The sequence below is a fragment of the Blennius ocellaris genome (assembly GCF_963422515.1).
Source record: "Blennius ocellaris genome assembly, chromosome: 19".
Classification (NCBI taxonomy): Eukaryota; Metazoa; Chordata; class Actinopteri; order Blenniiformes; family Blenniidae; genus Blennius; species Blennius ocellaris.
Genome location: NC_137668.1, coordinates 16014966 through 16042831, shown reverse-complemented (window position 1 = coordinate 16042831; position 27866 = coordinate 16014966). Strand labels below are relative to the sequence as shown.

General features: G+C 44.2%; 1 protein-coding gene across 3 annotated transcripts in view; it reads left to right on the top strand.

Moving 5' to 3' along the window:
- Positions 1-27424, top strand: part of dipk2ab (divergent protein kinase domain 2Ab) — a 28625-nt gene extending 1201 nt beyond the window's left edge. For 2 of the 3 annotated variants that reach the window (XM_080515163.1, XM_080515164.1), the window contains exons 2-5: positions 4761-5632; positions 20304-20607; positions 24686-25028; positions 27189-27424. In XM_080515163.1, the coding sequence (XP_080371289.1) occupies positions 4979-5632; positions 20304-20607; positions 24686-25028; positions 27189-27303 (1416 nt within the window). In that variant the 5' untranslated portion in view covers positions 4761-4978 and the 3' untranslated portion in view covers positions 27304-27424. Of the gene's footprint in view, positions 1-4760; positions 5633-20303; positions 20608-24685; positions 26572-27188 lie in introns of those variants that run through there. The other variant, XM_080515165.1, reaches the window with a different exon arrangement.
- Positions 27425-27866: the final 442 nt, after the last annotated feature.

The following is a 27866-nucleotide window of genomic DNA, read 5'->3' as shown; positions in this document are numbered from 1 at the left end:
CAAGAAATTGCTCTTTACAATCTAATGAATAGTGTTAGTCTTATTTTCTTACTTGGAAGTATTTTTATCCATTACAGACGACTAATTGTGGAATCTTTCTGCAAGGTTAGTCGACAAGGGAATTATGAAAATAGCCCGATATGGTTAAGACCTTCTACTAGTGGTTGATTTGAATGTTTCTGAGTGCTCAGCAGGGGAATGTCGTGTAATTGTAGCCTAAAAGCTCTCCCAGGAGCAGTATATTTTTGTTTCTGACCTCCGAAGCTTGCCAGATCCTGCTCAGATAATCCAGCTCCGAAAACATGCAGAGGTACATTAGGAATGCGCTGAAATAAAACATAAAATGTATAAAAATTTGATTTCCTCCCTCTCCAAACATATTTCCCATTTTGTTTAAACTGTTCTTGTTTCGACAGATTGTTCTAAACGGTGCGAGTGTAGCTTTACTTTGATGGACACGTTTGTCTTGCAAGAGCATTAACATGAGATTTAAAATGAAGGACAACTTTTTAAACTTTTATGAAAACGTGCTGCTGCTCCAACTAAACATGAAAAACGTGTTTTCCGTTGAGGTCTTCGCCGCTGTGTCCTTCCTGAATCACTGCGTCATTTCGGCACCGAGGCGGATACTATTGATACTCTAATTAAATCCCCTAGCGTTTGGTTTGGGCCAGAGATGAATGGACTAATGTTCATTGTGGGGATGCTGCTAATTGGCGCTTATATTCTGAGGACTCAATTTGCCATTAGGCGTGCAAATGTTGCCGTCATTTGTATCTATCCATCACCAACTATGTGTTTGCTGTACTGAAGCAATCCGGCTGTGGCTGAATGTTTTTGTGATCAAACATTATTGACTCTCCCAGTCGATAACCTTGGCAACAGTAGTTCCTCTCTCGCGCTAGAACCGCGCATTGCAACGCAAGCAGGGTAGGAGTTTGAAAAGGGGCAAGGCAGGCAGAGAAGGCTTTTCTTTTCTTCTTTTCCAAGCTTCGGAGTCGAGCATTGTGGTAATGCCATCCGTCTGGCAGGTAGACACATTGACGTGTTTGTGTGCGTCCATTCATAGATTGAGCCGTTCTGTATTCAAGTGATCTATTTTCAGTCATTTCAATCATGATTGCAGTATCTCAAACTTTAATTTTTTCTTCCTCGCCCAGCTGGCCATTAGTTCCGCACTGGTTCTATCTCTGTCCTCTCCCTATTTTACCCACTCCTTTCCTTTCGATCCTTTTCGCCACTTCCACTCTCTTCAGCATTTGATCTGGAATTAATCAAGCATGTTCTTGTGCGGCTTTGCTTCATTATATCGTAATGAAGTTTAGCCTCAGGTGCAGTGAAAGAAGAGTTAGCCCGAGAGTAGCTCTGCCCTCGCACACCATTATCATGAACCAGTTTTACACAATAAGCTTAGGATAAGATTATTCATGAAGAAAATGTCCTTTTCAACCCTTTCTTTCTTATCGTTTTTTTTTTTTTTTTTTTAACATCAAAATCTAAGTTTAATAAAGTTAAAATATTGGGATATTGCGATGTCATCTTCAACTATCTCAACTTTTCTCATTCTGTTTTATGCCAACATGGGGCCTATTGCTTCATCTTGTGCCTTTTCTGTCCCACTAATGAGCCATTTTGCGACTCCTAACATCTGCCAAACTTGGAACATTTTGAATGCGCGACTCATCTCCCATGCATGAAGAGTCAGGCATGCTTTGATTTGCCCCCCTTTTCTTCTCCTCACTTTCGAACCACCACACCGCTGTACTTTGTAGACGTCGGGGGGGAAAACTTTCTTTCCAGACTTTTGGCGGCGGCCATATACGACGAGAGGCAATTTGGTGCTAATTCTAAACGGGCCCTGCCTCTTGGTGTTGCGTGTTCGCTGCCTCTCGCTGAGGTACTGTGGGGGAGGGCCGGAGGAGGGGTCTAATTTGAAACGCAAGTTTTCTGTGGGCGCAGTGAGGTTTGTCCAAAAGAAAACACTGCTTTAAATTTCACTCCACCTTTTAATTCAGGTGGGTAACATGTGCGCGAGAATACAAAGCATCTGGTTTTGATTTCGAGCTTTAAGTGAACTTTACCCTCATCAAGAATCTGGGCTGTCAGCTCTGCCACAGAGCCGCGCTCAGTTTGCCTTTTGCTGTGCACGTCCTCCTGAATAACTCTCATCTACGTGATGACATTCGTCAAGTCGATAGCGAGGGAGCTTAATAAATGCTTTTGCACGTGTAAAATTCACTGGGAGTCATCTTGTTGGGGTGAATAGCATGGGAAAAAAAATTCCCCTTCGACTTAAATTACCATGTCATCCTTCCCAATACATCCAAATGTTTTCCTCTCATTCTCACCATCGCTGTGTGTTTAACGGTAGTGAAGGGCTATAAAAACTAATCTTGTCGCACTTCAATTGGTATACTCTCTTGCTTTATGCTGAACAAAAAGGACGGATCAAGGATAAGCCATAGGTGGCACATTTCTGCATTTCATTGACAGTGTTTTAAGCATTTTAAGACCTCTCGTCTTTCATTAACTGAAAGCAATGACAATGTGTAAATGATCCCTGATTTGGATATTGACATTGTCCAGGTAAAACTCTAGGTAATTGTGTTTTAATGCTTTCTCTGGGAAGGAGCAGGGCGCTTCGTATCATCCTTGTGTTAGCAGCGAGCTTTATGCATCTCCTTGTTGTCAAGTGTCCAGCTCTGGTTCGGGGTTTGTTCTAGCTTGCCCTGGCTTTCTACTGCGCTCCCCCGGGGATGAAGAGGTGAACGTCTTCTTGCTGGATGAGAGGTTGTGCTTCACCCTCTTTGAGCCTTAGTTAAATGTCATATCGGCTCCCAGTCACATCTGTGCTGCGACTGTCTATGTCAGATGCTAAATGGCACTTGATTCGAGATCGTAGAACAACAAGATATTCAGTTTTCCCCCCTCAAGCAGTCTGCTTTCTCTCACTCCCTGTAGTACCAGACACACTCTCTGACTTCATTTTGGGGGTGGATTTCAATTCTCTACAAAATAGGACATTATAATGTTGACCTTATTCTTTAGTTTTTTCGTACTCATTCTAATTATATTATAAGTAATTATCACACGTCTCATGTTACCCTACATTTCCTTTTACTTGGCATTGCTCTGTAAAACGCAGTTTCAGACTAAATGTGTATTTTATTTTTGGGGAATATCCCACGATAATTGGGGCATGTAATTGTTTTTTCTTCCCTAAAACCTGTGATTATATTAGGCACTAAACATCATTATTTCCAGAAATGGCTTGGAAACTTTTTCTTTTTTTTTATATTGTTGACTGTTACTGGATGAAAGATGTGAAATGACTTTAAATCCCTTGTTTTGTTCGATCTTCGTTAGAATGCCACTCAAATGGAAAATTAAAACGCTCGTTGCTTTGTTGAAACAGAAAAATGCTAAAAACACATTTCTTTGCCTTCAAAAAATATAGAGCTCGGCCATCTGTAGTCCCCCTATTTGAATATGGTCTATTTTTACAGCAGGCAGGATGTTGGCCTGATCTGCTCAAGGTATTCCCAGACAGAGGGGTGAGGGAAGAATTTGAGTATTCAGCCCTTATCTGGCGCTCCGCAGGCGCACGTCTCTCCCGACCGCCGCTCACTTGGCTGCAACGTAGCCCTTGTGTCTTTCCAGATCTCGGCCACTTCGATCTGAAAGCAAAATTCAAGGAACCCATCGACACGCTCGCTAATCACACTAGTGTGCCTGCTCGTTAGCCATGCCCTCTCAAGTCGGCTGTCCTAATGGGCATGTCCTAATGAGTCCTAATTGAGGATGGCTGATTTGCATAGCCTGAGTCATTGTCTTGTCTTAAAGCGACTTATATGGCTCATTTCAAAAAAGCTGATTGGGGGATCGAATGTAGCTTCATCATGAGATGAACTGTTGGGGGGGGGGGGGGGGATTGTGAGGCATTCTGAGAGCTTCGTTCTCTGATCCCAGATTTCTCTCTCTTTCTTCCACGGATATTTCTCTTTATTCCCTTCTCCACTGACATCAATATGCGTAGTGGAGGTATTCACAAGATCCTTTTTCCCCCCTGATCACAAACGTTATTTTAGTGACACCAGCCATTTTCAAAGAAACAACTTCAAAGCGTGATTAAAACGAAGCAGGGCAGCTCTGATCAAAGGTCAAATTCTGCGCAGCGTGACTCTCTTCACAATGCAAAGTGAGATTTCTCCATTTGAAGCCACAGAAACAAAATCTAGAATTCTGAACCCGGTGTAACTGAGACAAGCCGGTTTGCTGCGTGTCAGCAGGAGGAAGTGATAGATATTAGTGTTGCTGGAGAGGAACATCCTCTGAGTGAAACGCATTTTATTAAACTTGGAGAGTATGTTGTACATTTCCTCCTAATTTAATCGCCAACACTTAAATCACAACTTTTCCCTGTTTTTATTTATTTATTCTTTCATTGGGGAATATACTGGGTCTGATTTCCCAAATAGAAAGGCCCAGGCAGGTTTATTGCATTGGCTGTGGGCCATCTCATTTCTGCTCAAAAAGTAATGAAATCTCTGAAATGACCCAAGCAATTCAAATTGGTGAGACAACTTTGTATGCCAGAGAAGGAGCTCTTTGTTTAATATGAGGTATTGCATGTTGGGGCTCGGGGTGCAAACATGAATTCAATAACCCCCCCCCCCATTGTAATGTATATTATAAGGTCGATTTTTATGTTTTTTTCTGATGTAGTGTGTCCTCTTCTCTTTTTTTCTGCTTGATTTCAGGACTGCTGGCTCTTGTGTGCACAAACAGCAAGACGAAAGAACATGACACACTGGCCACTGCCAGAGTCAGGCACAGGGCAACTGTGCCAACCTCGCCCCAGCCTGCTCCTTTAGAAGCTCACCCTTTGCGTCACGATGGAGAGGCATTGAGGTTGGCTCCCTGACGATCTTAATACCTCTCCACCTCCCAGTCCCTCGATACCTTCCCTGCCCTCATCATGCTGCGCTTCCTGCCTCTCAAACTCGGCCGCCTGTACCGCTGTCTGAAGCTGCTGTTGGTGGTCGGATTGTTTGTCATTTTGTTGATGAACACCCACAACCTGTTTGCCTCCTTCCAGAAGAATGAGCTCACCGACAGACGATTCATCAACCTCAACAAGTGTCCCGCCTGCTTTGGCACCAGCTGGTGCCGCAAGTTCATGAACGGCCAGGTTTCGTTCGAGACCTGGGGGCGACTGCGATTTCTAGATGTGTTTAATGTGAAGAATGTTTATTTCGCCCAGTATGGCGAGCCCAGGGAGGGCACTCGCCGCGTGGTGCTGAAGAGGCTCGGCTCGAACCAGGAGCTGGCCGAGATAGATCAGAAAATCTGCAAGAGGGCCACAGGAAGGCCGCGCTGTGACCTTATTCAGGCAATGTACAAGACTGAATTTGCCCGGATCAACGGCGACGTTCGTCTGCTCACACCGGAGGTGGTGGAGGGTTGGTCGGACCTGGTGCATTGCCCCTCTCAAAGGCTGCTGGATCGTGTAGTGCGCAGGTATGCGGAGACCAAGGACTCGGGCAGCTTCCTGCTAAAGAACCTGAAAGACACGGAGAGAATGCAGCTGCTCATGACCTTGGCTTTCAACCCTGAACCCCTTGTGTTGCAGGTACTGTCATGTTTCTGTGAATTGTGTGTGTGTCTGTGTGTGTGCGCGCTCTCTCAATTTGTGACTTCTTGGAATTTCACATCTGAATGAAGCAGTGTCTCAACCAATATGTGAGGTCAGCAATTTTCATAGGTCATGGCTACTTGATCACCTTGGAAAGATCAGAGCATGGCTTTAAAGCAAGCCAAGGTGTTGACTCACAAAGCCCCCGGTAAATTACAGGGCAGGAATCCTTTTTTTTCCCCTTCCTTAAATTTGAGACGGGCCAGTACATCTTCCCCAAGTTCAGGCTACATCAGGACTGCTTGGACACTATCTGGAGCATGAGTTTTCCTCCGCTTAGAATAGAGAAGAAATTTAAGAGCTGTGGCCTCACAAAAAAAAAAAAAATAAGAAGATTTTGGCTTGCGGCAATACTGCATATTTAACACTATATGTAGGGCAGTTTTGAATTATTCAGGGATGCTTCTGTAAATGGTCCAAGTTGTTTTTAATTTTAATATACGTCTGTGTCCACTACGTTCCCGTCAACTGCGGTTGACCGGAGGAGAGGAATGTCTGGAGGGTTGAGCAGTCTTATCAGAACCAATTGTGCTTGATTTTTGGGGGGTACATTTCTTAAAATGTTGTGTTGACCTATATTTCTGTCTGCAGTCAAGCATTACAATACAAAGAAAGGCCATTTGGTAAACGTTTCTTTCGGGGGGGGGGGGGGGGGGGGGGGGGGGGTCTCTTGCTTGATATTGAAAAATCATCAAGCATTTTGTGTTGGTTTTTCATGAAACTTTAAAATATTTCATTGCAAGATTTTCCTTTTAACAGATTATTATTTTGTGTAAACCAACAATGATCAATGGGCATAGACCGATAACTCCACACTCATATTCACACCCATGGACAATTTAGAGTCCTCTATTAACCAGCCAAATTCTTAAGTGACCTTTGAACGACACGTGTGAGGTTTCAGAATCTGTGTGCCAGGTTGCATGAGGTGATAAGATATTTGTTTATGTGGACTGCTTAAGGCACATCAGCCGGTAAGAAAATAAGGCTTGCGTCAAACTGCAAGCAGTCAGCGCTGCCGTATGGTGGACTCAGGGTTCTTCGAAGAATGTGTTCTTGCAAGAAGTCGAAATAGAAAAAAAAAGACTTTCTCAAAGGACTCCTTATAAAGTGACAGCATACTATTTTATACAAAGAGCAAACGGAGGCTCTGCTTAAAGGGCCTCTATAATATTAAAAAGGACTCCTTTAAATTGTGCCTCCTAAATGGCTACTGTAATGGCTTTCCAGAACAAAACATACCTCTGAAATGAGTATTAAGTCCTATATGTGCATGGTCTTTTCTGTGACGGCAGTGTAAAGGTGAACCTGTGACCTATCGCTCTTCAGTTTACTATATATATATATATATATATATATTATATATCATAAAAACACAGTCGACATCCTCCTTCCCTGCTGATTTACAGACAGCCAATCAATTTCAATTTCAATCTGGCATTGACCGTGTCCCGTGAGGGGGACAGAACAACAATGGTCTTGGTCCATGGACATTCAATAACAAGTGCTGCCCTACACATAGGGCCGGGCACCTCCAGGCATTTCAGAGGACAAAAGGCGAGATCAGCCTTTTAGTCTGGTCAATTCTATAAAATCTGATTAGCCGTGTGTGGTCGCCAGCACACCCCACCCCCTTTTCCTTTCTCCTCTTTTCTCTCTCCCCATCTTTTTTTTTTTTTTTTATCATCAGTGACATCCTTTCCGACTTTTCTGTCCTGCTTGTGTACTCTCCACAGATAATTCCATCAGTGTATTTAATGCCATTATGCTTCAGTTCAGGGGCTCGGTGAGTAAGCCCCCCTCTCTTGTCTACATCCCTTATCTTGCACTCTTCTCCAGACATCGCACACCAACACATCAGGCGCACACATTGTCCACAGCCCTTTTTCATTTCCCGCTCAGCATAGGCTTCACATGTTTACAGCGACTCATGAATTGTTGATCTCGTCCTGAACTTGTGACCCGTGGGCATAGGAAAGTACTGTGGGATTTCTGTGTATGCGTCAAGCCACAGGTAACGGATGATGCGCACGGGGTGTGCAAATAGATCATGTTCAAAGAAATGTGGCAGAAATCTCAGAGCTCCGTGGATCTGGAGTGCCGTGACTGTTTGTGAGCATCGCTGAACTTGAAAGATGAGGAAAATTTGCTGAGAGATCCTATACACAAGGTTGGGCAGCAGTGGACCATAAAGAATTAATGGTGTCTATAGAGATTGAACAGGAGACGGGCTGCACTACAGCACCTTGGAATACTTTTTTTTTTTTTTTTTCTTCTTGCCAGAGGTTGGTGCTTTTGTATGGTGACTAGTTCTAACTCGAGATAAGTGAAATAAAATATGGGGATGCATTTTATGGCCTGTTACTTAATATAACCTGATCCATTGCTTTTGATTACTCTGCCTTTTTGGAAAGTCAAAAAAGTGCTTAATTTTGCTGGATTGGATTTGGTCTTTATCCATATTTTGCAGTTTAAGTTATCTATATTTAGAGTAATTTATTTGCTGTTGTCATTCTTTGACTGTGTTTATGTTTTAGTTTTTTCCCCCGTCTCTCTTTTCTGGCTTTATACAGTTAAATAATAGCATTTCTGCTGTCTGCTGAGCGAGCTGCCCGCTCTCTTAGAAGGGCTTCTGTTTCCAGGCTTTTGAAGTCACAGGCAGTAAATCGGCCCTGATTCACTATGAGAAACCAGACCTTCTTTGTCAGTGGGAAACAATCTGCTGTGTTGTTTCGGGTCTCGCCAACAATGCGTTTTCTGTGTGCTCTGCAGTACACAAGCGTGTACACATGCTTGCCACCCCCACTTCTTTGTCACATGGGAGACAATTTGGCTTTGGGGAGTAAATGTTTTTGGAAGACAAAATGATTATAGCTAAATGGGAGAAGAAGAAAAAAAGTCATGCAAAGAAGGGGCATTTTATCCAGCTTCATCTATTTCTCCTCAACAGCGCACTTACACTAACAACTTTCTCTACCTCTGTGACAAATCTTGTGTTGAAGAGCTTTCTCTTTGCCAACCCAGAGAGATTACATGAGGCTGTTTAATTTTACCTCTTATTCAACAATAACTTGGTTTGCATGACAAGTGACTCATTTATTCTTCACATCTTTGTGGCTGGGATCTTATTTGCCGTTCTTGGCTTCTCTCCTCCAGCTAGATGACTCACTGATTCATCAGGTGATGCTTGTGTTTGATGCACTACATCTGGCTTTGCCTTAAATTAGTTTGATGCAGCTTGATCACCACACACACACACACACACACACACACACACACACACATGCACGCACACTTCCAAATCATTAAGCTTGGCGAGTTAGCCAGGAGCATGTGACTGAACTCGCACCCCTTTTGGTCCTCCGCCCTGTCGTGCTCAGTGAAGCCAAGAATAGGATGTGACAGCCCTGTGGGGTTAAATCAGTCAGCGGTACTCTCATCTCCTCTAAACTCAAATCTGTGCACTCGCAGACACCCGGCTCTTTCATTCTGTTGGCGTCCCTCTCTCCCCACCTTTCACAGATCCACCTCCTCATTCAACATGCCGTCCTCACCTGACAGCGAGACATACTCATCAGAGGGCAAGAGTCTCTCACGTAACACTGTTCCCCCCCCCCCGAACACAGACTTCTGACACTGATGCTAAATCAGAGAAGAGACGGAAGGGGAGAGATCAGATTGTTGACCTTATCTCCCATTCTTTGCCAGTTTTTTGACCGTAGCATTTGAATGTGAATATAGAAATAAACATTTGCAGTGCTTAGAGTACGTTTTCCAGCAGACGTTTTTGTGTTTACTTTTGTGTTTTTTGTTGGTGTAGATCCCTCTTGGTGTGTTGTTGAATCATACTTTTTTTTACACCGTTGGTCTTTACGAAGCTTTTCCATCATATGTTTTCCAATTCAGGTGAAGCCAAGATGTTTAATGGTGAGCTATCCAATCATGATTTATTTCAAATGTAATAATATTAAAATCATCAGATAAAATGACTCATAGCGGCCTACACTAACTATGAATCATTAGTCTAATAACGGGTAAATTTAAAAATAAAACAGCAGTGATTATAGCATTATAACATTCCATCTAAAAATCATGGATTATCGAACTTTGGATGATGAGCAAAGGCCAGGTGCCATTTGGACAAGTCAAAGGGAGACACATGTTCACATTTATGGACAATTTTCAATCATCAAATGACTTTAAATACATATTTATGGACTGTGGGAGAAAATCAAAACCTACGCACCCACAGAGGGAACATGCTCGCTCCACATAAAAAGCCCCCCAGTCAGACCGGATGTGAAGATTTAGCACCAACCACAACACCACCGTTAAGACCTGTGCTTTCATACAGAGGCGGAAAGGATTATTACCAAGTAATCTTTTTTTTTTTTTTTCTTTCACATCACCATATCTGCGACATAAGTAATTATTTTTACAGTTTGAAGCATAAAATTGAAAAAGTGGGACTGTCAGGAGTACATGAAGACGATTTGAGATTGCAGTATAACCAAAAGTAGCTACATATTAAAAAGAAAAAAGATGGCTCGCTATTAAACTCATACTTTTGGAAGCTGAAGTAATTAAAAAGGTCATGGAATTCAATTTTCTACCACACGTCCATGTTCTGATAATGGAAGTAGAGAATCCGCTTTCTTTTCGCTACACAGTAAGAAAGGGGGAAAAAAAAACCGTCAATCTTATGGTCTGTTTTTCTGCCATGCCTCTTCACAAAGATGATCAAAACCATTTTTTTTTTTATTAATTAATTTATTTCTATTTAATCGGGCATGTGGCTTGCTGTCCCCACTTAAGTAAGAGCCTTCTGTCTCAAAGGCCAGCTCAGTGGCTGAGGTCCACCAGTAAATACTATTTAAGTTGCTAGTCTGTGATTAGTACCTTTTGTTTTTGGGTCTGGGGGATTGTGGCGCTCTTAGCATACAAGAGAGGAGGTTGTGTATGCGCTTAACCTGCTTCAAGTGCTCCCAAACCCCCTTCATTATTCTTATAGGCCTTTGTGTACAGGACTGAATCCTGTTAGGATAAGACAGGGAGTTATCTGGGCCCGGCTCCCCTCTTTTGGCCGCCCTCGCTGGATAGAGGCCCTAGTGGAAAGGAGAGAGGAGAGGGAGGAGAGTAGCGGGACGGTTAGTGCGAGTGTGTGTTGTACAAGCCAGAGCCTTGTGGTGTTTTTTCCCTTGTTTGAATGAGGCAGAATGCTTGTGTTACCATAATCCTTTCTCTCTTTCTCCCTCTGTCCCACACACACACACACACGCCTGACAGCTGTGTTTGGTTAGGTAAATGCCTATGGCCACCCCCCCCCCTCCCCCCCCCCCCCCCCCCCACCCCCACCCCCCATCCCACCCACCGGCTCCTTTTTTAGATTTGTCCCCCTCCCCCTCTAGCTTCCTACTGTTACAACACCCCCACACTAAGTTATGCTTACCTCGTGAAGACAAACTTCTACACCGCAAGAGGGTCATTCACAACTCTCCACGGGCCCCTTAAGATGGGCCAATATGGATCGGTAACGAGCAGCTCTTTACTTGGTCCCTTTGGAAAGCCTGGGGCCTAATATTGCAACAAAAGCTTCTCTTTTTTCTCTCGCTTCTTTTTTAGCATACTACATCACGTGTAGTAATAAAACTGCCCAGTGCATTAAAGTATCAGACTCCTGGTGTCTTTTCCAGAAATAATGAGAGGCGAGCAGATTGCATGTTCTCGCACATTTACATGTTTTGCATCTGCATGCATCATTAGTGCCAGGTGTCCAGTCATAAGCTCACAGTTCTTAGGCTTGACATGTTTTGTTGCTTGTGCGATATGTAATTGCTCCTTACAGAGGGAAACTTTCCCTGTGCATGCTCTGCACTGCAAAGAGGTGACGGTGTCAGGTCATTGACGGCGCTCACTATCCCACCGACTGCTCCTCAGATAATTGGCGACCGTCTGAAATGTACAACCCTTGATGTAGGCCTCAAACCCACAGCCTTCAGGTCTGAGGCCAAGTTTCACTTGGGTTCCTCCTCAGCTGTGTGGGCGGGCAATACCACCTAGCCTGAGTCAACACCACTGCTTATGACTTAATACATTCCTCGTCTTCCAGTGGAAGGGATTTATGAGGTGGCTCCGTGTGCCCGCTCAGGTTCAGGCCGGCAAGGGGTTTCGACTATCGGCTAGCGACGGAGCTTGTACCAGCCACCCCGAGCTGCGCTGTCCTGTGCTCTCATTCCTCATCCTGCTCTCATTCTCTCCCTAAAGAGCAGAGGTCTGCACAACCCAGTTAACCCATTTTCTATCAATGCTCGAAGGAGCTTACTGAATCATGTGCATGCTCTTTCAGTCTGTGCTGCACCAGCCAACTGGATGTAGACTAATCAGTCCTCAGCCTGACCTCTTGGTTTTGACTTTCCGTCTGAGTTGTGGGATGGCAGTACTGTATATGCTGTTACATTATTTCAGTATTTTCTATTTAGATTATTCTATATTTCTGTGGTTTTACACCCATAATCAGCTTTCATGTGCTTGACTCGGATCTGTCAGTAATAGTCCTGACATGCTCTCTGAATGGTCCCTAAATGCACAACACTTGAAAAGACAGAGCACATACAGCTGCTGCTCTGCTGAAGGCATTACTTGCACTACAAGTCAGTGTCGGTTGAAGATTTTCTTGTTGTATGGCCCAGATACTTTAAAAGAAGTGGTCATAATGAAGGCATGCCCTGATTTCATCCAAGGAGATGAAAGAGATTGTTGGATTATAAGCTTTCCATGCTTTGTATAACAACTAGCATTGCACTATTACTTGGGTATCATGCATACAGTTTGGATCGCTGGTAATATCCTGGCATGGCAAATATTCCAATCGGAACTGATATAATAAAGTATTTTTTATTAGAAATGATGTGAGCTTTGTGTTTTTTGACCCCCTACTTTCAACTCCACACCCAGCAGTCCTTTCAAAATACCTGCATTTTCCCAGATCAAAACAGCTGCCAGTACTGCACACTGTGCTTTTGTAGTCTTTGAACTGTAAGCCTGGATAAAGAGAGTTACGGCCCAGTATAAATTCAGATGCGAACACTTTACGCTCTCTTTCTCTCAACACTGTTCATTTTTCTTTACTGACAGTAACACATAACACACTCCTCAGCTCAATGCTCTGACAAGGCAGTTCCTGGCTCCCATCTCTGAAACAGACAGCATCATTGCCTTGTATTGCAGGTTTTGGGGGTGGAACAAAGAAAGAGACGTGAGGTGGTGGTGGTGTGTGTGTGTGTGTGTGTGTGTGTGTGGGGGGGGGGTAGCAGAAGAGGCGGCAGCAGCGGGAGACAAGCGAGATGGAGAAGAAAGACGTAACGCCATGTGTGCCAGGATGAGGAGTTAACACTGGCTCCCCTGTGAGGCCTGAGCTCTCGCCACGGACTAACAGACTGGATTTTAAACTTAAATGGCCAGCAAAATGCCAGACGGGGCTCACCACATATCCTCTAGACACACAAGGTCAACAGGAGAGCTGCACAGAAAAGTACTGCATGCTATTTTTCTTTTCCCAAAGTCCAGTTTAGCAGCCCCAGTAACTTTTCAGCCTCACAGAGCAGATATGACTGCATCTCAATGCTAAGCCCCCTTTCATAAACAGACGGAATAATGTTCATTTTGCGACATCAGGAAAGGTGAGAGCTTTCTTTTTTGTGGTTATCTGTTGTGTCTGACTGAACAGATCTATCCACCCTGCTTCCTCATCTTCAGCGTCTGATTTCTGGAGTCTCGACGAGTCCTGTTCCAGCTTGTTTGCTGAGTTTTAGTTGTGGAGAGAAAGTGTTGAGAATTTACACCACACCCTGCTCAGGGTGTGGTGTAAATTCCCAGCTTGTTCGCTGAGATTTTGTTGTGGTTAGAAAATTGAGAATTTACACCACACTCTACCTAGTGTGGTGTAAATTCCCAGCGTGTTTGCCGAGTTTGAGGGGCAGTCCACACCATGAAAACGCTTGACCTCAATGTGCTGTTTTTGAGGCGGTATTTTAGAAGTGTGGAAACAGGTTTTCTTGAACACGGTTCCCAGATTGGGGAAATTTTAAAACGCTGGTTTGTGCCCGTCATCAAATAACCACAACAGTTGAGGACTACAAGCTCCGGTGGAGCTGCATAAAGCTACATGACGCTAACAGCAGGAAGGGCACGGCCATGGACCTATACAACTAGAATTATTCGGTTTATGAGTAGGAATCTAGTTCTGAAGTCCGTTTTTGGTGTGTTTGGTCACAGTCACAGTGCCCCTAAAGGCCTAGCACATGTACTACATGCCCTGAAGGCTCGTGTTGAACCGTGTTCATAGTGAGGTGTGGATGGAGGTTTTCTGGAGAAGGCTGGGGAGAAAAAAGATAGTTTTTCTCGTCGTGTGGATGTACCCTTAGTTGTGGATAGAAAATGTTGGGAATTTACATCACACCCTGTGCAGGGTGTGGTGAAAATCCCCAGCTTGTTTGCTGAGGTTTTGTTGTGGATAGAAAATGTTGAGGATTTAGCATAAATTCCCAGCTTGTAATTATTTGAAATTACAAGCTGGGAAATGATTTAGCACCACAGCACAAATGGCAGAGTTTCCAGCTCTAACGCAGCACAACTGATTGGGACTATTTTCTTGAAGTTTAGCGTGGAGTAGTACGCAGCTTCGTTGAGGTGTGACTCGCCTGCTACAGTGGAGGAGCTGCTGTTCATTGGTTTGATGTCGGTGCCGTTCTCCCCGGTGAGCTGGCGTTTTAAAACTGAAGTCTGGCGGCAGAGCACCTTGCAAACAGCGGACATGTTGTCATGAAAAGTTGAATAGCTGCAATGCTACTTGCGCAGCCTCCTTGCTGGCTGCAAACTGTGGAATGGGTTTCCTAAGTCATTACAACACGTCTCATTGAGACCCGCCTCAGTTCAGGGAATCCATTCCGTGTTTTGCAGAGCAGCGGCAAAGAAACACTTGTGGAGTCATTTCAACGTCCGTAAAGCAGACAAGGCTTCGGAAAAAATGTCAAAATATTGCAAAAAAAAACGGTGGGTAGATGATTCACTTGCCCGAGCAAAGCTTTTACTAGCCCCGGCTGTTCGGACGAGCCTTAATGTCGAGCCCTGAGAGTGATAAATGAAAAATTTGGACATGAGACCGGTTTTAAGAGCATATAAACCAGTCCAAGGGCATTTTTATCGGTAATGACCGACTGTCCGTTCGTAGTTCACGATCACTGCTCAGGGTGCACAAGCTGCTCACAGAGGAAACACTCCTGTGGCAATGTACGGCTTCTTTTATTCAATTTTTGCTCAGAATAGTCGTGGTCTCAGCCTGACGGCAACTGGTCCAATGTACTTATGCATGGGTGTGTTTGCACGTATGTGTGTTTGATGGGCCAGTTTTCTTTGCAAGCCAGCCAAAGCAATATCTTGGGAGCCAGTCATGTTTACTCTGCCCCTGAATAGAGGGCTGTTATCAGCCCTGGTCACGTTGCATGTTCTCATTCACATGCACTTGGATACAGTTTCAGATAGACGCATACGCGTGCAAACAAGGAGTCTCTTTCGAACTCTTTCTCTCACTCTCACCCACGCCCATGCCCTCCCCCAAGTGGCCCAGGAGAAGGGCATGCCTTTGTCAGCAGATGTCAGGATGCAGGTGTGTGTTCCTGCGCCTTTCGCTCCATTCGTTTTATCCTCTCCTCCAGAGGCGGCACATTTGTCTGTGGCCCTGTTTCATTTCAGCCCACTCCAATCTCGCCCCCAGAGGACACCAGCATGTCTGTTGTATTACAGGGAGGGGGCAGGAAGCACACACACACACACACACACCCACCTCCCCTCAGTGCTACTGTAGTGCACCAGCGCAACCTCTAAGATTAGATTAGTCAGCCTCAGTCCGAGAAGTCGCACTGAGGTTGTGCTTAATGAAAGATTCAGTTTTCCAGCTCTGCGCCTATTGTCTGCTGAGCCAGGCTCCTTATTTCTGTAACTCTGGAGAAAATTTAAAACACAATGGTTTGTACAGTAATCAAAACACATTTATCACAAGGGATGTAATAGTTTGAAATTATAATTAAAACTGTGCATGATTGTTGTGGTTTAAAAAAAAAAAAAAGTGAAGCAAGCGCAGAATGGATTTGTTTTCATTAAGGATAATAGACCGTCGGAGTTTCTTTCACCTGGATGAAATCTGAAATGTGGTTTTATTCTGCCAAGACTGCCGAGGTTAATTTGAACAGAATCAAAATTGATTCTGGGATTGATTCTCTGTTATTTATGATGAGAACATAGGGCTGCTCGATTATGGGGGAAAAAATCCTAATTATTTTCGGCAATATTGAAATCACGATTATTTACATGATTATGTTTTTGAACGAGAGAACCTGTGAGAACCACAAGCTGAGAAAAACAAATTTTCTACTTCATTGCAATGCATTAGCTACTGCAATGTCACTTGCTGTACTCTTTACCAACTGTTTCACCCATCGGATATATGAAGTTACTTTACATTATGCACTGAAAAAAGTTAACCCTACGGTGCTTTAATGCTAGCCACTGTTGGTATTACTTAGCATTAAAATGACACGTAGCCTAAACCACTGGTGTAACACGCTGTTATTATCATTAATACATGTTAGTTTATGGCAAGTATATCAACAGCGAGCACACGCAAGAAACCATACATTCATGACTTTTGGGAAATTTTAAAGTAGCAACTTACCTCTATGTAGCTCGTGCCTGTGCATTTGCGTTAAATGTGTCGTCATTTCCTGTGACAGTCGGGGGAGCCTCACAGTGGAGGCTGCACCGGAAATGCACCACATAATCGTTTTTCCTCGATTAAATTGGTTTTCATCAAGAGCCAAAATCGTAATCACAATAAAAATTTTATTAATTGAGCAGGCCTATGAAAACATGCACTAATGACAAAAGGATGGATTAAGCTCACTTGGAATGTGGTTAAATCAACAACTTGAATCAATCAGCTGCTCCCTTTTGAGGTGTGACATGAACTTGTCGGCTAAACCAGTTCGTGCTTCATTCATGCACAAGGACGGTTAACTGTCATGCAGCTGCTTGTCTCTGATCAGGGCCGCAGAGCTGCCAGACAGTAGTCCTCCCCATGCAGCAGTGTTAGTCACCTGGAATTTATTAACGGTGCAGTGGGAATTTTAAAAGATGTTCCGCAGATAATTTATTGACAAGAATTCTTGAAATTCCATTTCACAGCGCTGGGTTTTTTTTTTCTTTTGAAGCACCCAAATGAATTTTAATTGAAGTGTGTCCACACAAACAAAATTACATTTGGCTTCTTTTTGAAATTGCATGCGTATTCGTTTTTTAAGATTCATTATTACATGAACAAGACTTTTGGTTTTCTTTTTTTTTTGTTTTTTTGTCTCATTGTTAGCTTTGTGCCCCCATAATTATTCAGTAACTTAACAAAATTCACTCCCTGCACAACACACTCGCACTGGGTCCCAGGTCTCCTCAGAGATTGTGCAAAGGATGTAATATTAGGCTGGGCTGTCCAATTTATCCCCGTCCCCCTCCCCCCCCCCCCTCAACGCCTCATTGCGGACGTTAATGACTTCTGCAGAGTAACCGTTTAAAGAGCACTAAGGGAGAATGATTGGTAGGACACTCGGAGTATTTATCAACTTCTGCAATAGGCAAGTTGGATTCCAAAGCTCTGGTGCCCACTTTGACGTGCCCGCATGTACTCTTCAGTAGTTTTCACCTTTAGACGTATTGGGTATGAAACTCTAAATCTCGGAAGCTCATAAAAATGGCACCAAGGTATGAGTTGTTAAGACTCCGGTAATTGATGCAGTGCAATGAGCCTGTGAGCGCAGTGAATGAGCGACGTCTGTGTTAAGAAGTGCGGACGAGGGCCAGACAGACATGAAGGCGTTCTCATAACAGCCGTTGACAGTGTCTGAAAGTAGCCTCGGGGCATTCATCCTTCTCCTCCCTCCCATCAGCCATCCCCCCATCTGCTGTCGCTCTACTTTTGCTCCTATTCAGGGCTGCAACCTGACAACAAAGAGAGAGATGTGTTTAGCAGGCAGGTCTTTGCTGGTTTATTCCCCCTGTCTACTGGAGCGGAGAAGTGAAAGACACTCTGTTTGTCTCTTCTGTTTGCCGTCTCCATCGTATTCTCTCTTCCCCTCGCTGGCTTTTCCCATGCCCCTGCCATCTCTTCTCTGCACCTACCCCATACACCCTGCAGGGGTGAGGGTAAAGAAACAATCTGGATCGTTTCCGAAGCGGGTTTAGCCGTGATATCAAACAGGCCACGTTTTGTCAACAAGACCAAGAGCAGCATTAGATCTGCAGCAACATAAAACCATCGGTTTGAATTTGTGTCAAATTTGAGGCAGACCCAATAGGGATGAACCATTAACTGATCCAGCTTCAACTTAATCGTACTATCCCACCTTACGATATTACAAAGCCATTTTGGAGATTTAGCCGGTCATTAATCCAAATATCTGGCCACAGGCTGAAGATATCCCTCGGAACACTGCACTCCCAGTTGTGGTCACTTTGTTTCTGCACTTCTGTTGGCTTATTTTCACTTGAGACTTGTCTCCTTCCTTGAATTCATCTTCCTGTCAAGTTGGCCACATCAGAAAATGTTTTGGAGAAATTTGGGTGAGTCATTATCGAGTCAAACGATGAATGGCCCCGACAGACGGGCTGCAGGAAGCGAGCAGTGCCTCGTGGACAGACTTAAGTCTGCCCCTCAATTGATTGGGTCACCTAAGGGAAATGGGCAGCCAGCACGGCTTGCAACTTATCATTGCCCCCCCCCCCCCCCCCCCACCCTCAGCTGGCACATCTTTGGTAAAACCGATGCGAACAAGAGATACACCTGAGGTATCGATTTACTCTGCTAAAACAGGCTGTGATGGACTCTAAAAGTTTCTATGTTGTGTTGTGAGTTGCCACTTACGAAAAGATCTCAGTTCTTCCTGTCCATCCATCAGATCATTTAAAGCCGTTTCACTCTCGGACCCTCTTTAGAGCCCCTTTCCCCAGAACTCAGTTAGTGCGCTCAAACTAAAATGCCTCAGCAATATAGTGCACAATGCACAAGTGAACCTGCAAATTGCTGGAGTGTCACCGTTTCACTGAGCAATGGCTTCTTTGTTACCTACTGGATGCCACAGCCTGTATATGGCAGGGGCCCAGCTGTTGTCTTTTGAGACACCGCAGCTGTGTGCCCCCATGGGAATGGGGTTAAAATGTATGTCTTTAAATAATTTGTATTTCATTAAAGTTTGAAGGGTCAGCCATGCATATTTAACCTCACTCCTCTCCGCAGAAATTGAAAGCCAGTAAAGTATTGCGTTACCGCGAGTGTAAAGAGATGCAACAGTCATAGGAGTTCACACCTTACCTGCAGTCTCATGGTGTGTTCCTTGCCATATCTCCGATGCGATCAGGTTTCAGTGAAGGGAGCCGTACTGAAACCCGAGCGCTCCTGACTCTGCCTGTGTCTGCCGCCGTGGCTCCCGGCCAAATACGGGAGCCTCTGAGAAATGTGTTACTTGTGGGCTATCATTGGGCTAGCATATGACCAGGTGTTTTTTTTGGAAAAGATGGCGCAGAGGGTTTATTGTAAAGGATGAGGGCTTATGGCTTTGCTGCAAAAATCATGTGTCTGCAAAAAAGGGGGTGGGGACATTCTATTATTTTTCATTAATTTGTCCATTGTGACAGCCTGTAATAATGAAATAGGTTTGCTAAAAAGAAATGGATATAGAAGAAAGGAACACAAGCGCTCATAGAGAGAGGAGCAGGCAGTGGCGAGGCCTACACGATCTCAGCAGGCTGGAACGTTGCCAGGTGCAGCCGCTTTAAGTCTAACTCATGAGGTGACATGTAAGTCTGTGTGTGCTTGCCTACTCGCAGCATTTGCAGCTTATGGTTGAAGAGTGCACATGTTTGACCTGACATAGATTGGGCTATTGTGCCATAGCCGTGACGCTACTCCATTGTTATTCAGTTTCACCCGACATGGTGATTCCTTGTCAGAGCTGCATTAACCCCGTTAGCGGAACGTCATGCAGCAGTTTAAATCGCCCCATTGCAGCTTCACAGCACATAAGGCTTTCCTGCTAACTACTCCCACCACAAATCACCTCCGATCATTTCTCTGGAACCACTGAGTACAGCGGCGTACATCAGCTCATAGCTGTGGGGCTTTAACGCCAACTGGCTCTTTGCTTTTATTAAACTTAATCTGTTATACCCCGTGCTGGCTGTGTTTCACATGATCCTTTGGCAGATTTTCAACTGTTGTGCTCACAATTATGTGTTTGAAAATAACCTAAGGCACCACACCATGAGTTTGTAGGTTTTTTTTTTGTCTTTCTGTATTGACAAACATGTTTTTGTGCAACTTAAACAAATATTTTCTGACAATGTGAAGCTTCTCGCAATATATTTCTTAGCCTTTGTTTAATAAAGCGGATGGGTTATTTCTATTTTTTCTCCAACTCTCCTCTACATTACACTACCAGGCTTCTTTTATCTTTTGAAATCAGCTGTTTCCCCCCCCCCCCCCCCCCCCATCTGTTTCTCCTCCCAGAGTTTCCCATCAGATGAAGGGTGGCCATTCGCCAAGTACCTGGGCGCCTGTGGGCGCATGGTCGCCGTCAACTACGTGGGCGAGGAGCTCTGGAGCTTCTACAACGCGCCGTGGGAGAAAAGGGTGGACTTGGCGCGCCAGCTGATGGACATTGCGGAGCAGCTGACCAACAATGACTTTGAGTTTGCGCTCTACCTGCTCGACGTCAGTTTTGATAACTTTGCGGTCGGCCCGCGCGACGGGAAGGTCATCGTCGTGGATGCCGAGAACGTCCTCGTGGCCGACAAAAGGCTCATCAAGCAGAGTGAGTGTCGGGTGTGGGTGGGTGGTTGGGGAGGGGGGGGATGATTAATGCAGCCTATTCGCTTGGTTGCCATGACAGTAGCTCGTTGTTTATGAACATGTCACATGTTTAAACGTTATAGAACGGCGCCTACATTAACACTTAAAGCCACTTCTGGCGATAAACCTGATCCCGGGACTTATTCGAAAGTGTGACAAGTTGAACGTGAACTATGAATTTTAATGAATGTTTACAGTGGTCTTTCCTTTTTTCTTCTTTTGTATCTATGATTTCAACACTGACTGCAGTTTGGATTTTTAACAAACACTTTGTGAGAACTACATCTGCCAACTGTAGCTTATGAGGCAGTGATGACGGTTTGAGGAAAGGCCCCGAGGGACAGACTGCTGTGGGCAAATTTGCACATGCTCTAAGCCTCCTCTCTTCTAAGAATATACTCCTCCAGCACCCCTTATGCCTCTAACATGTACGTCCCCATCAAAGCGAAAGATCGTCAGGATAACGAGCCATCTCCACTGCCCTAGTTTTTTTTTTTTTTTGCCTCTCAGAATAAACCTCATAACAAGGACGGAAAGTACGATACATCACACGTTGGATGAAGCAGTCACCCACCCTTCAGGACCTCCCCCCTCTTCTAGGGGGCCACTTCACAGAGAGCGGCGACCACCGAGTTGGGCTCAAAGATTTGTCCCCTCCTGCAGAAAATCCTATTATAGTGATGAACTGTGTGTCGCAAGGTGTTGAGGTTACACTATTGTGTCCTGTGACAGATATGAGCTATTGTGTGAAAGCGTGTGGGTTTGTGTGTGAGTGTGCAGATTTTTTTTTTTCAGTTATAGGGGGGAGTATTGTGATGAATTAATACCACAATAAGGCCTCACTCTCCCAAATTACAAGACCCCACACCAGAGAACCGCAATAGTCCAACATACCTCATGTTTGTTTTTGTTCCCCACACATCCTTTCCTATTTGGTTTTGCTCGCATTTGTGTGCGCCATGCTCAGAAAAGACTATATATATATATTTACATTATTGCCACAAGCTACAATTTTCCACCCTGTCAGAGTCGCCTTTTGCAAGTCCTTAAGCCCAATCCAGGTTGAGACTCCCTTAGTCTGGCCGACACATTTACAGCTTGACAACACAAGCTGCTTACCCTGGCCATTCAGAGTTTAAGCCTCAAGTTTATTTGCTTCTCGCGTGTTTGTGTGCCTGGATCTATTTTGTGTGTGTAGGTGCCAAGTGCCGGGGCACAGCAGGAAGAGGACGGATGACGGCGGTAATGAGAATTACGAGGTCACGGCCATGTGTCGGGACAGCGGCAGGAAATAGACGCGGCGACTTCCAAAGACTCCAGAAACAAGAGAATTCAATCCCTACAATTAGAGCCCGAGATTGAAAGCAAGCTAAAAGAGTGTGATGCGAATCTCATCAGTCGAAACTGAGGAAAATTGATTTGCAAATCAAACACGCAGAAAGCCATGTGCCGTTCCACCCTCTCGTTAGTGGCATCCATATTGATGGGTTTGGTTTTGGCGAGATAAAACGCGTGCCATGTTCGAGCCGCACGCTCTGTTTGCACAGTCCAGTGATGCGAAAGGAGCCATTCCCCATCGTTGAGTTTATAGCATTTGAGGATGGTTTCACCCCCAGTGGTTTTTTTGGAAACACACGCTTTATAATGTAACAGACACTTCACTCATTCTCATTCCTGTCTCTCCATGATTGCTCATCGGCTTCCGCAGACGCGCACAATAGCACTTGAAACACACACACACACGCGCACAGTGGGTCTCTCACATTCAATAATGCACTCTAACGCAGGCACACATTGATAAAACCGCCTCGTACTCTTGAATGCCACTAGTAAGGCCACGCTAACAAGCGTTTCAGGCCCAATGTCCCTTCTTGGTGCAGCCTTGTGAAGGCGGAGGAGTGAGGAGAATGTATACAAGATGGGCCGGAGCTCCTTAACATGGAAGGCACCAGATGAGCGAGACTGGCCAGCTCTACACTATTGCTCGCGCTCCACTCATTTGAATTGGAAATAATTTGGTTTGCTTTGGAAATGTAGCTTTGTTACACTCTGCCCTACAGAAAGAGAAGAAGTGAAGGGGTTGAGGTGCAGGTAAATGGGCCTTATTCCGGATGTTTCGTCTTTCGCCAAGACTCGCGCACTATTTTTTTTTTGCTACGTTCATCGTCGTCCTTGAGTACAAACATTTTGTGTGTGTGAGATGTGTAGTGTGTGTGTAGCATTGGAAAAGAACAAGACACTCTCCTGATGCCATCTGTCAATCAGTGCTGAGGTGTGATGCATGGCCAGCTCTGAAACATTAATTGCTTTCGCCTCACCTTGCCATTTTTTTTTCTTTTCTTTTTTCACACACACACATCTATACGTGTGTGTGTGCACGGACAAATCCATCATCATCACCCGAGCTGATTGAGGTTGATGTGCCCCTCCTCTTCAGCGGGCCACAGGGGCCCCCTTGCTAACTGGGCAGCGCTGGCTGTTTGATTGAGTTGTTCTGATGAGGCAGAGGAGAAGTGCATTACGACTCTGATTCACTGATTATGTGTTTGCATCCTCTGGGTCCGCCCCCACCACCACAGCCACTCACCCGCCTCTCAACAGTGTTATTGATCTGCTTTTTAATGCACAAACCAATAGCTCTCTCATCATTCCAGGTTATTTTCTTGGCTCACTGTTTTCCAAGTGCAAACCTCCAAAGAGGAGGAGGGGGAGGGGGGGGGGGAAACCCAATGTGAAATGAGCTGAAGAAAGAATTTTATTTGCCCAATAAATCAGGAAAGTGGTTCATTTCTGTCGAATAGAACTGTAGATGAGTTGTTTGGCTGTGTGCTTTGAAATCGCATTTCCCGGCGGTGCCTGCGGGATGTCAAAAGGGGAACCTTTCTTCCTGTCAGGGACTGGTGTAGACAATGTCTTTAGCAATAATTTGCACAAACTGGAAAAAAAAGCAGTGAAAGAGTTTAGTTGTTAGACAAATTAAATAAACATTATGGCAGATTTTGCATCTACAAAAACTTTTATCCTGTGGTTAAATGGGAAGACTTCAAAATGCATATTAAAACTTTTTCAGCAATGTAATTAAGAGTGTGGTGCACAGTTACATTTATATCAGTTTTGAAATAGAGGCTTGGTTTATGTAGGTCCTTATTCTGAACAGGGGTCCCTAGTTGAGGTCAGATTATCCTTTCAGATCCTCACTGCGTCTGTCTCTTGCACGTCATTGCAACATTGCACTCAAAAGAACAATTGTCTTTTCCTGCTCAGACTCTGAACGAGGAGAAAGTTTCTTTGGTGTGGTGGTGGTTCAAAAGAAAGGCAACAAGCTTAATTAGTCAAAATCTACCCATATTTGCAGATCAATTTGATTGTAAATGGGACACTCGCGTCTCTCAATTTAAATGAATTCAGGTTGACTTGTAAAGGTACCATAACTGTATGATCACTTTTTGAGTCACACAAGTGTCCATTCACGCTTTGAGAGAGCCAGGTGTGCTTGCAGCTTTGGCACATTGCTTACATGCTAAAAAAAAAAAAAAAAAAAAAGTTTCTTCATGTGAAGGAAATACAACAGAAAGCATCTCAGAGGAACAGTATTTTTTGTCAAAATGTAGCTGCAACCATTGCCACATATCATTTCCTGTCGGTTTGGATGTATCATGCTCGGCTGTTCTAAGACAGTAGTTTTTTTTGTTACACATTTCTCTCCTCCTGCAGATGTATTAATCAGAGGTTGGTAGTGACAAAGGGTCACTCATTACAACCACATGTAGAAGTCATATCTCATGCGGGAATGACGCCCTGCAGGGCCAGCAATGTCCACTTCTGACATTTAAAATGGCTATTATCTGATGCTGCACCTGTTTGATTAACCCAAGATACATGTCCTCCAAAACTTTAAAGACAACCTATTCTGTGTTCATATGACCTTTTGACATCGGTCTGAAAAACGGTTTTGAATCCAGCAGATGTTCCCAGCTTGCATGTGTTAATTTTTCTATAGTCCTTTCACTGATTGGACTGGTGTCTCTGCTTCTCCACAGATAAGCCCGAAAGCTTCGACGTGTGGTACGAGAGCCGTTTTGAGGAATGCGACAGGGAGGCCTGCCTGTCTTTCTCAAAGGACTCCCTTTGTTCCAGGGTCACAGTGGACCACAACTATTACGCCGTGTGCCAGAACCTGCTGTCGCGGTACGCCACATGGCGGGGCACCACTGGAGGTCTCCTCCACGACCCACCTGCCCACATAGCCAAAGATGGACAACTCGAGGCTCTGTTGGACGAATGCACCAAACCCAAAAAGCGCTACGGCCGCTTTCAGGCGGCCAAGGAACTGCGTGAATACCTCACCCAGCTAGCTGCTGCCTCCTCCTCCGCCACAGCTAGGTAATAAATGGAGTCGGCGTTGGCCCGACGCACTGAAAGACTGGATTCTGTCCTCTTTATCTCCAGACTCTTGAGATCCTGGTTCTTGTACATGATGTCATCCGTTTCCCTTTGTACACTGGAGCAGGAAGGTGTTGGATATTGCGTTGGATTGTACGAATCCAACTTCAAAGCAGATTAGTCAAAGCCCGAGCGCTTACCTGACTTTGCTCCGGTGTGCAGGAGGAGTGTGGCACCACTAAATTCTGCATAGAACCAGGATAGAGAGGGATAGAGGTAACTTGTCCCCTCCCAGGGTGGGCTGTCACCTCTTCAGGGGGGTGATGGGAAAGGGCTCTGGTAGACGCATCCTCCAGTGGATCCAGGCTAATGCAAACCAGAGTGTTCAAGTAACATCACACAGCCTGACCACATGTATCCTGCTGTTCACTCTCCGACCATGGAAGCTGTTGTTTCTTTGCATCACATTTTCAGTTATATTTTGCCACCACAGTCGCTTCTTTTTTCTTTTTCTTTTTTATCAATCTAAATATTTGTTCTTTTTTCAGGGTTGAATTTGAATCAGTTGGTGCATTTACTTTTATTCCTTACTGCGGACCCCCCCCCCCCCCGTAGCGGTGCTGCAGGGAAGGTGGAGGGAGCATGAATTTTCCTGCTGTCAGACAGCAGGGAGGCTCAAGGTATAGTAGGTACAGAGGAGCGGCATGAGGCTTCAGGGGTTTGCTTTTGATGTGGGAGGGGGAGAAAAAAATCAGACCCTTGACAGCTATACAAATATAATTTCCTCCTCCTTCAATCAATCACTTCATTTCTAGGTTTCAGGATTGTGGCAATCATTTTTATGAGTGTTTTTTTTTCCCCCCATTCAATAGGAACCGGAGAGAGTGAGACAGCTGCACATAGGAAAAAGTAGGCGATAATTGGACATGGGTAGTCCCTTGATGCAGATGTGCCTATACCAAAGAGGCTATATGTGATATTAGGAACTCTGAGCAGTACAGAGACAGTAGCTTTCTCTCCAGTTTTTCCTCCACTGGAGTATTTCATTTGTACACACGCTTACATGAGCTGACAGACCTGCATACCTTTTGTGTTTCCCCCCCCCCCCCCCTGAGGAAATCCATCCAGATGTTTGTGAGGCTGTGTTCACACTAGTCTGGACCAAAGCAAAGGAGAACAAAAATTAATAGGAAAAATTTAGCTCTTGTTGTTCTGGTTTTCTGTTCTTACTGATATTTTGGACCAAAACATGTAAACAGGCGTCGTACTGGATTATTCTGTGTAGTATATTACTCTTCAGTGGTAGTATTCTCACGATTGCTCATCTGCCGTAAGGAAACCGCGGTTCTGAGGGCTGTCATGTGTTTGGTCCATTTAGATGTCTTATGTCCACGCTGCGATGGCATTAAGTCAAGGAGTTGGTTTGTAAGCTGATCCATTTTCTGTTGCACACCAGGCTTCAAATGAATTTGCCACACTGACAGAGCAATCATGCAAGAGTTTGTTTTAACATGACGAGTGTGAATAAAGCCTGTAAGGAGAACTTATTGTTACGTCACCTTTCTTTGCTTTATCAGCCTCTCACGGACTTCATCGATTGGCGGGTACATGTAGACACATTTTTCCTTCCATAAGGTGTAAAACAAGGAATTTTTTTTTTTAAGTGTTAAATGATTATTAAGACTCCTTGAACACATGATAAAGGTGTCCTCTGGTGTCGGATTCTCTTTAAATTGTCTGTAATTGATAAATGAACTCCATTGTCAGATTTCTCCCTGCAGCACGGAGCACATCAAGTCAATGGTATAAAAGGGAATGAAGATATCCTAAATTAGTTTCTTGCTCCTGACCTGCACTTTCAGATTCCACTGCTCACAAATTTCCCTTGGATATTTTAAAGTTCTGCACCACAGAGGTTGTGGTTTCTCTTTCTTGGACCAACAAATTCAAGCATAATCACAAATATTCGCAGGCTTATCCCACAAGAGATGATTACAGATGGTCCTAGAATAACCTGGAATTACCACACCTCCTATATCTGAATCTAGATCATTTGAAATTAGATGCTGAATGAGTGGAGTGTTGTGTAGCACCGTTGATGAGCAGGCTGATAATCAAGTAAAATTTTGGCAAATTCAGTTCTTTTTTTTCTCCCCCCAGTTTCCCACTCAAGCGTCCGATGCGACCTTCTCTCCCAGTGAAGAAAAGCAATAAAGATGGGGTTTGGTTGGTAGATTTTAAATGTGTAAACCTCAGACTCTTCTTTTGTGTCTGATACGTTTGTTTTCCCGGCGTGGAGGACGGTCAGCTCGGACGGATCTGTTCATGTGTAACTAACTGTTCACCTTTGTACTGTATTTTCTTTCGAGTATTATATCAGCATTGTCTGATTTTTCCTGTGCCTTTCATTCAAAAGTTGTAATTACAACTTTTAGTGGGTTTAAATATTAAAATAAATGAAGATATATATATATATGATTATATATATATATATATATATATAGATATACATTGACGTGATGTGTTGACTCTTCTTGATTCGTGTCTTAATTTGTCATCCTTATGTAAATCACAAAGTTTGACATTGCCTCATATCGCCTTTAAAGGTTGGTGCACTGTGGCACAGCTGGATCTCTTGTTTGCAAGTTCCCATTTCTTTTCTTTTCTTTTTTTTTTTTATCTCACTTCTCCATCTTGGTTTTGAGCTTTCATATCTTCATCTTTCCTCTAATTTGAATCCTCGCTCAACTTCCATTTTTTATGCTCTCAAATGTCTTTTTTTCCCCTTATTTGAAGTTTTTTTTTCTCCTGTTTTCATGTGAGGATGATTTTATTCTT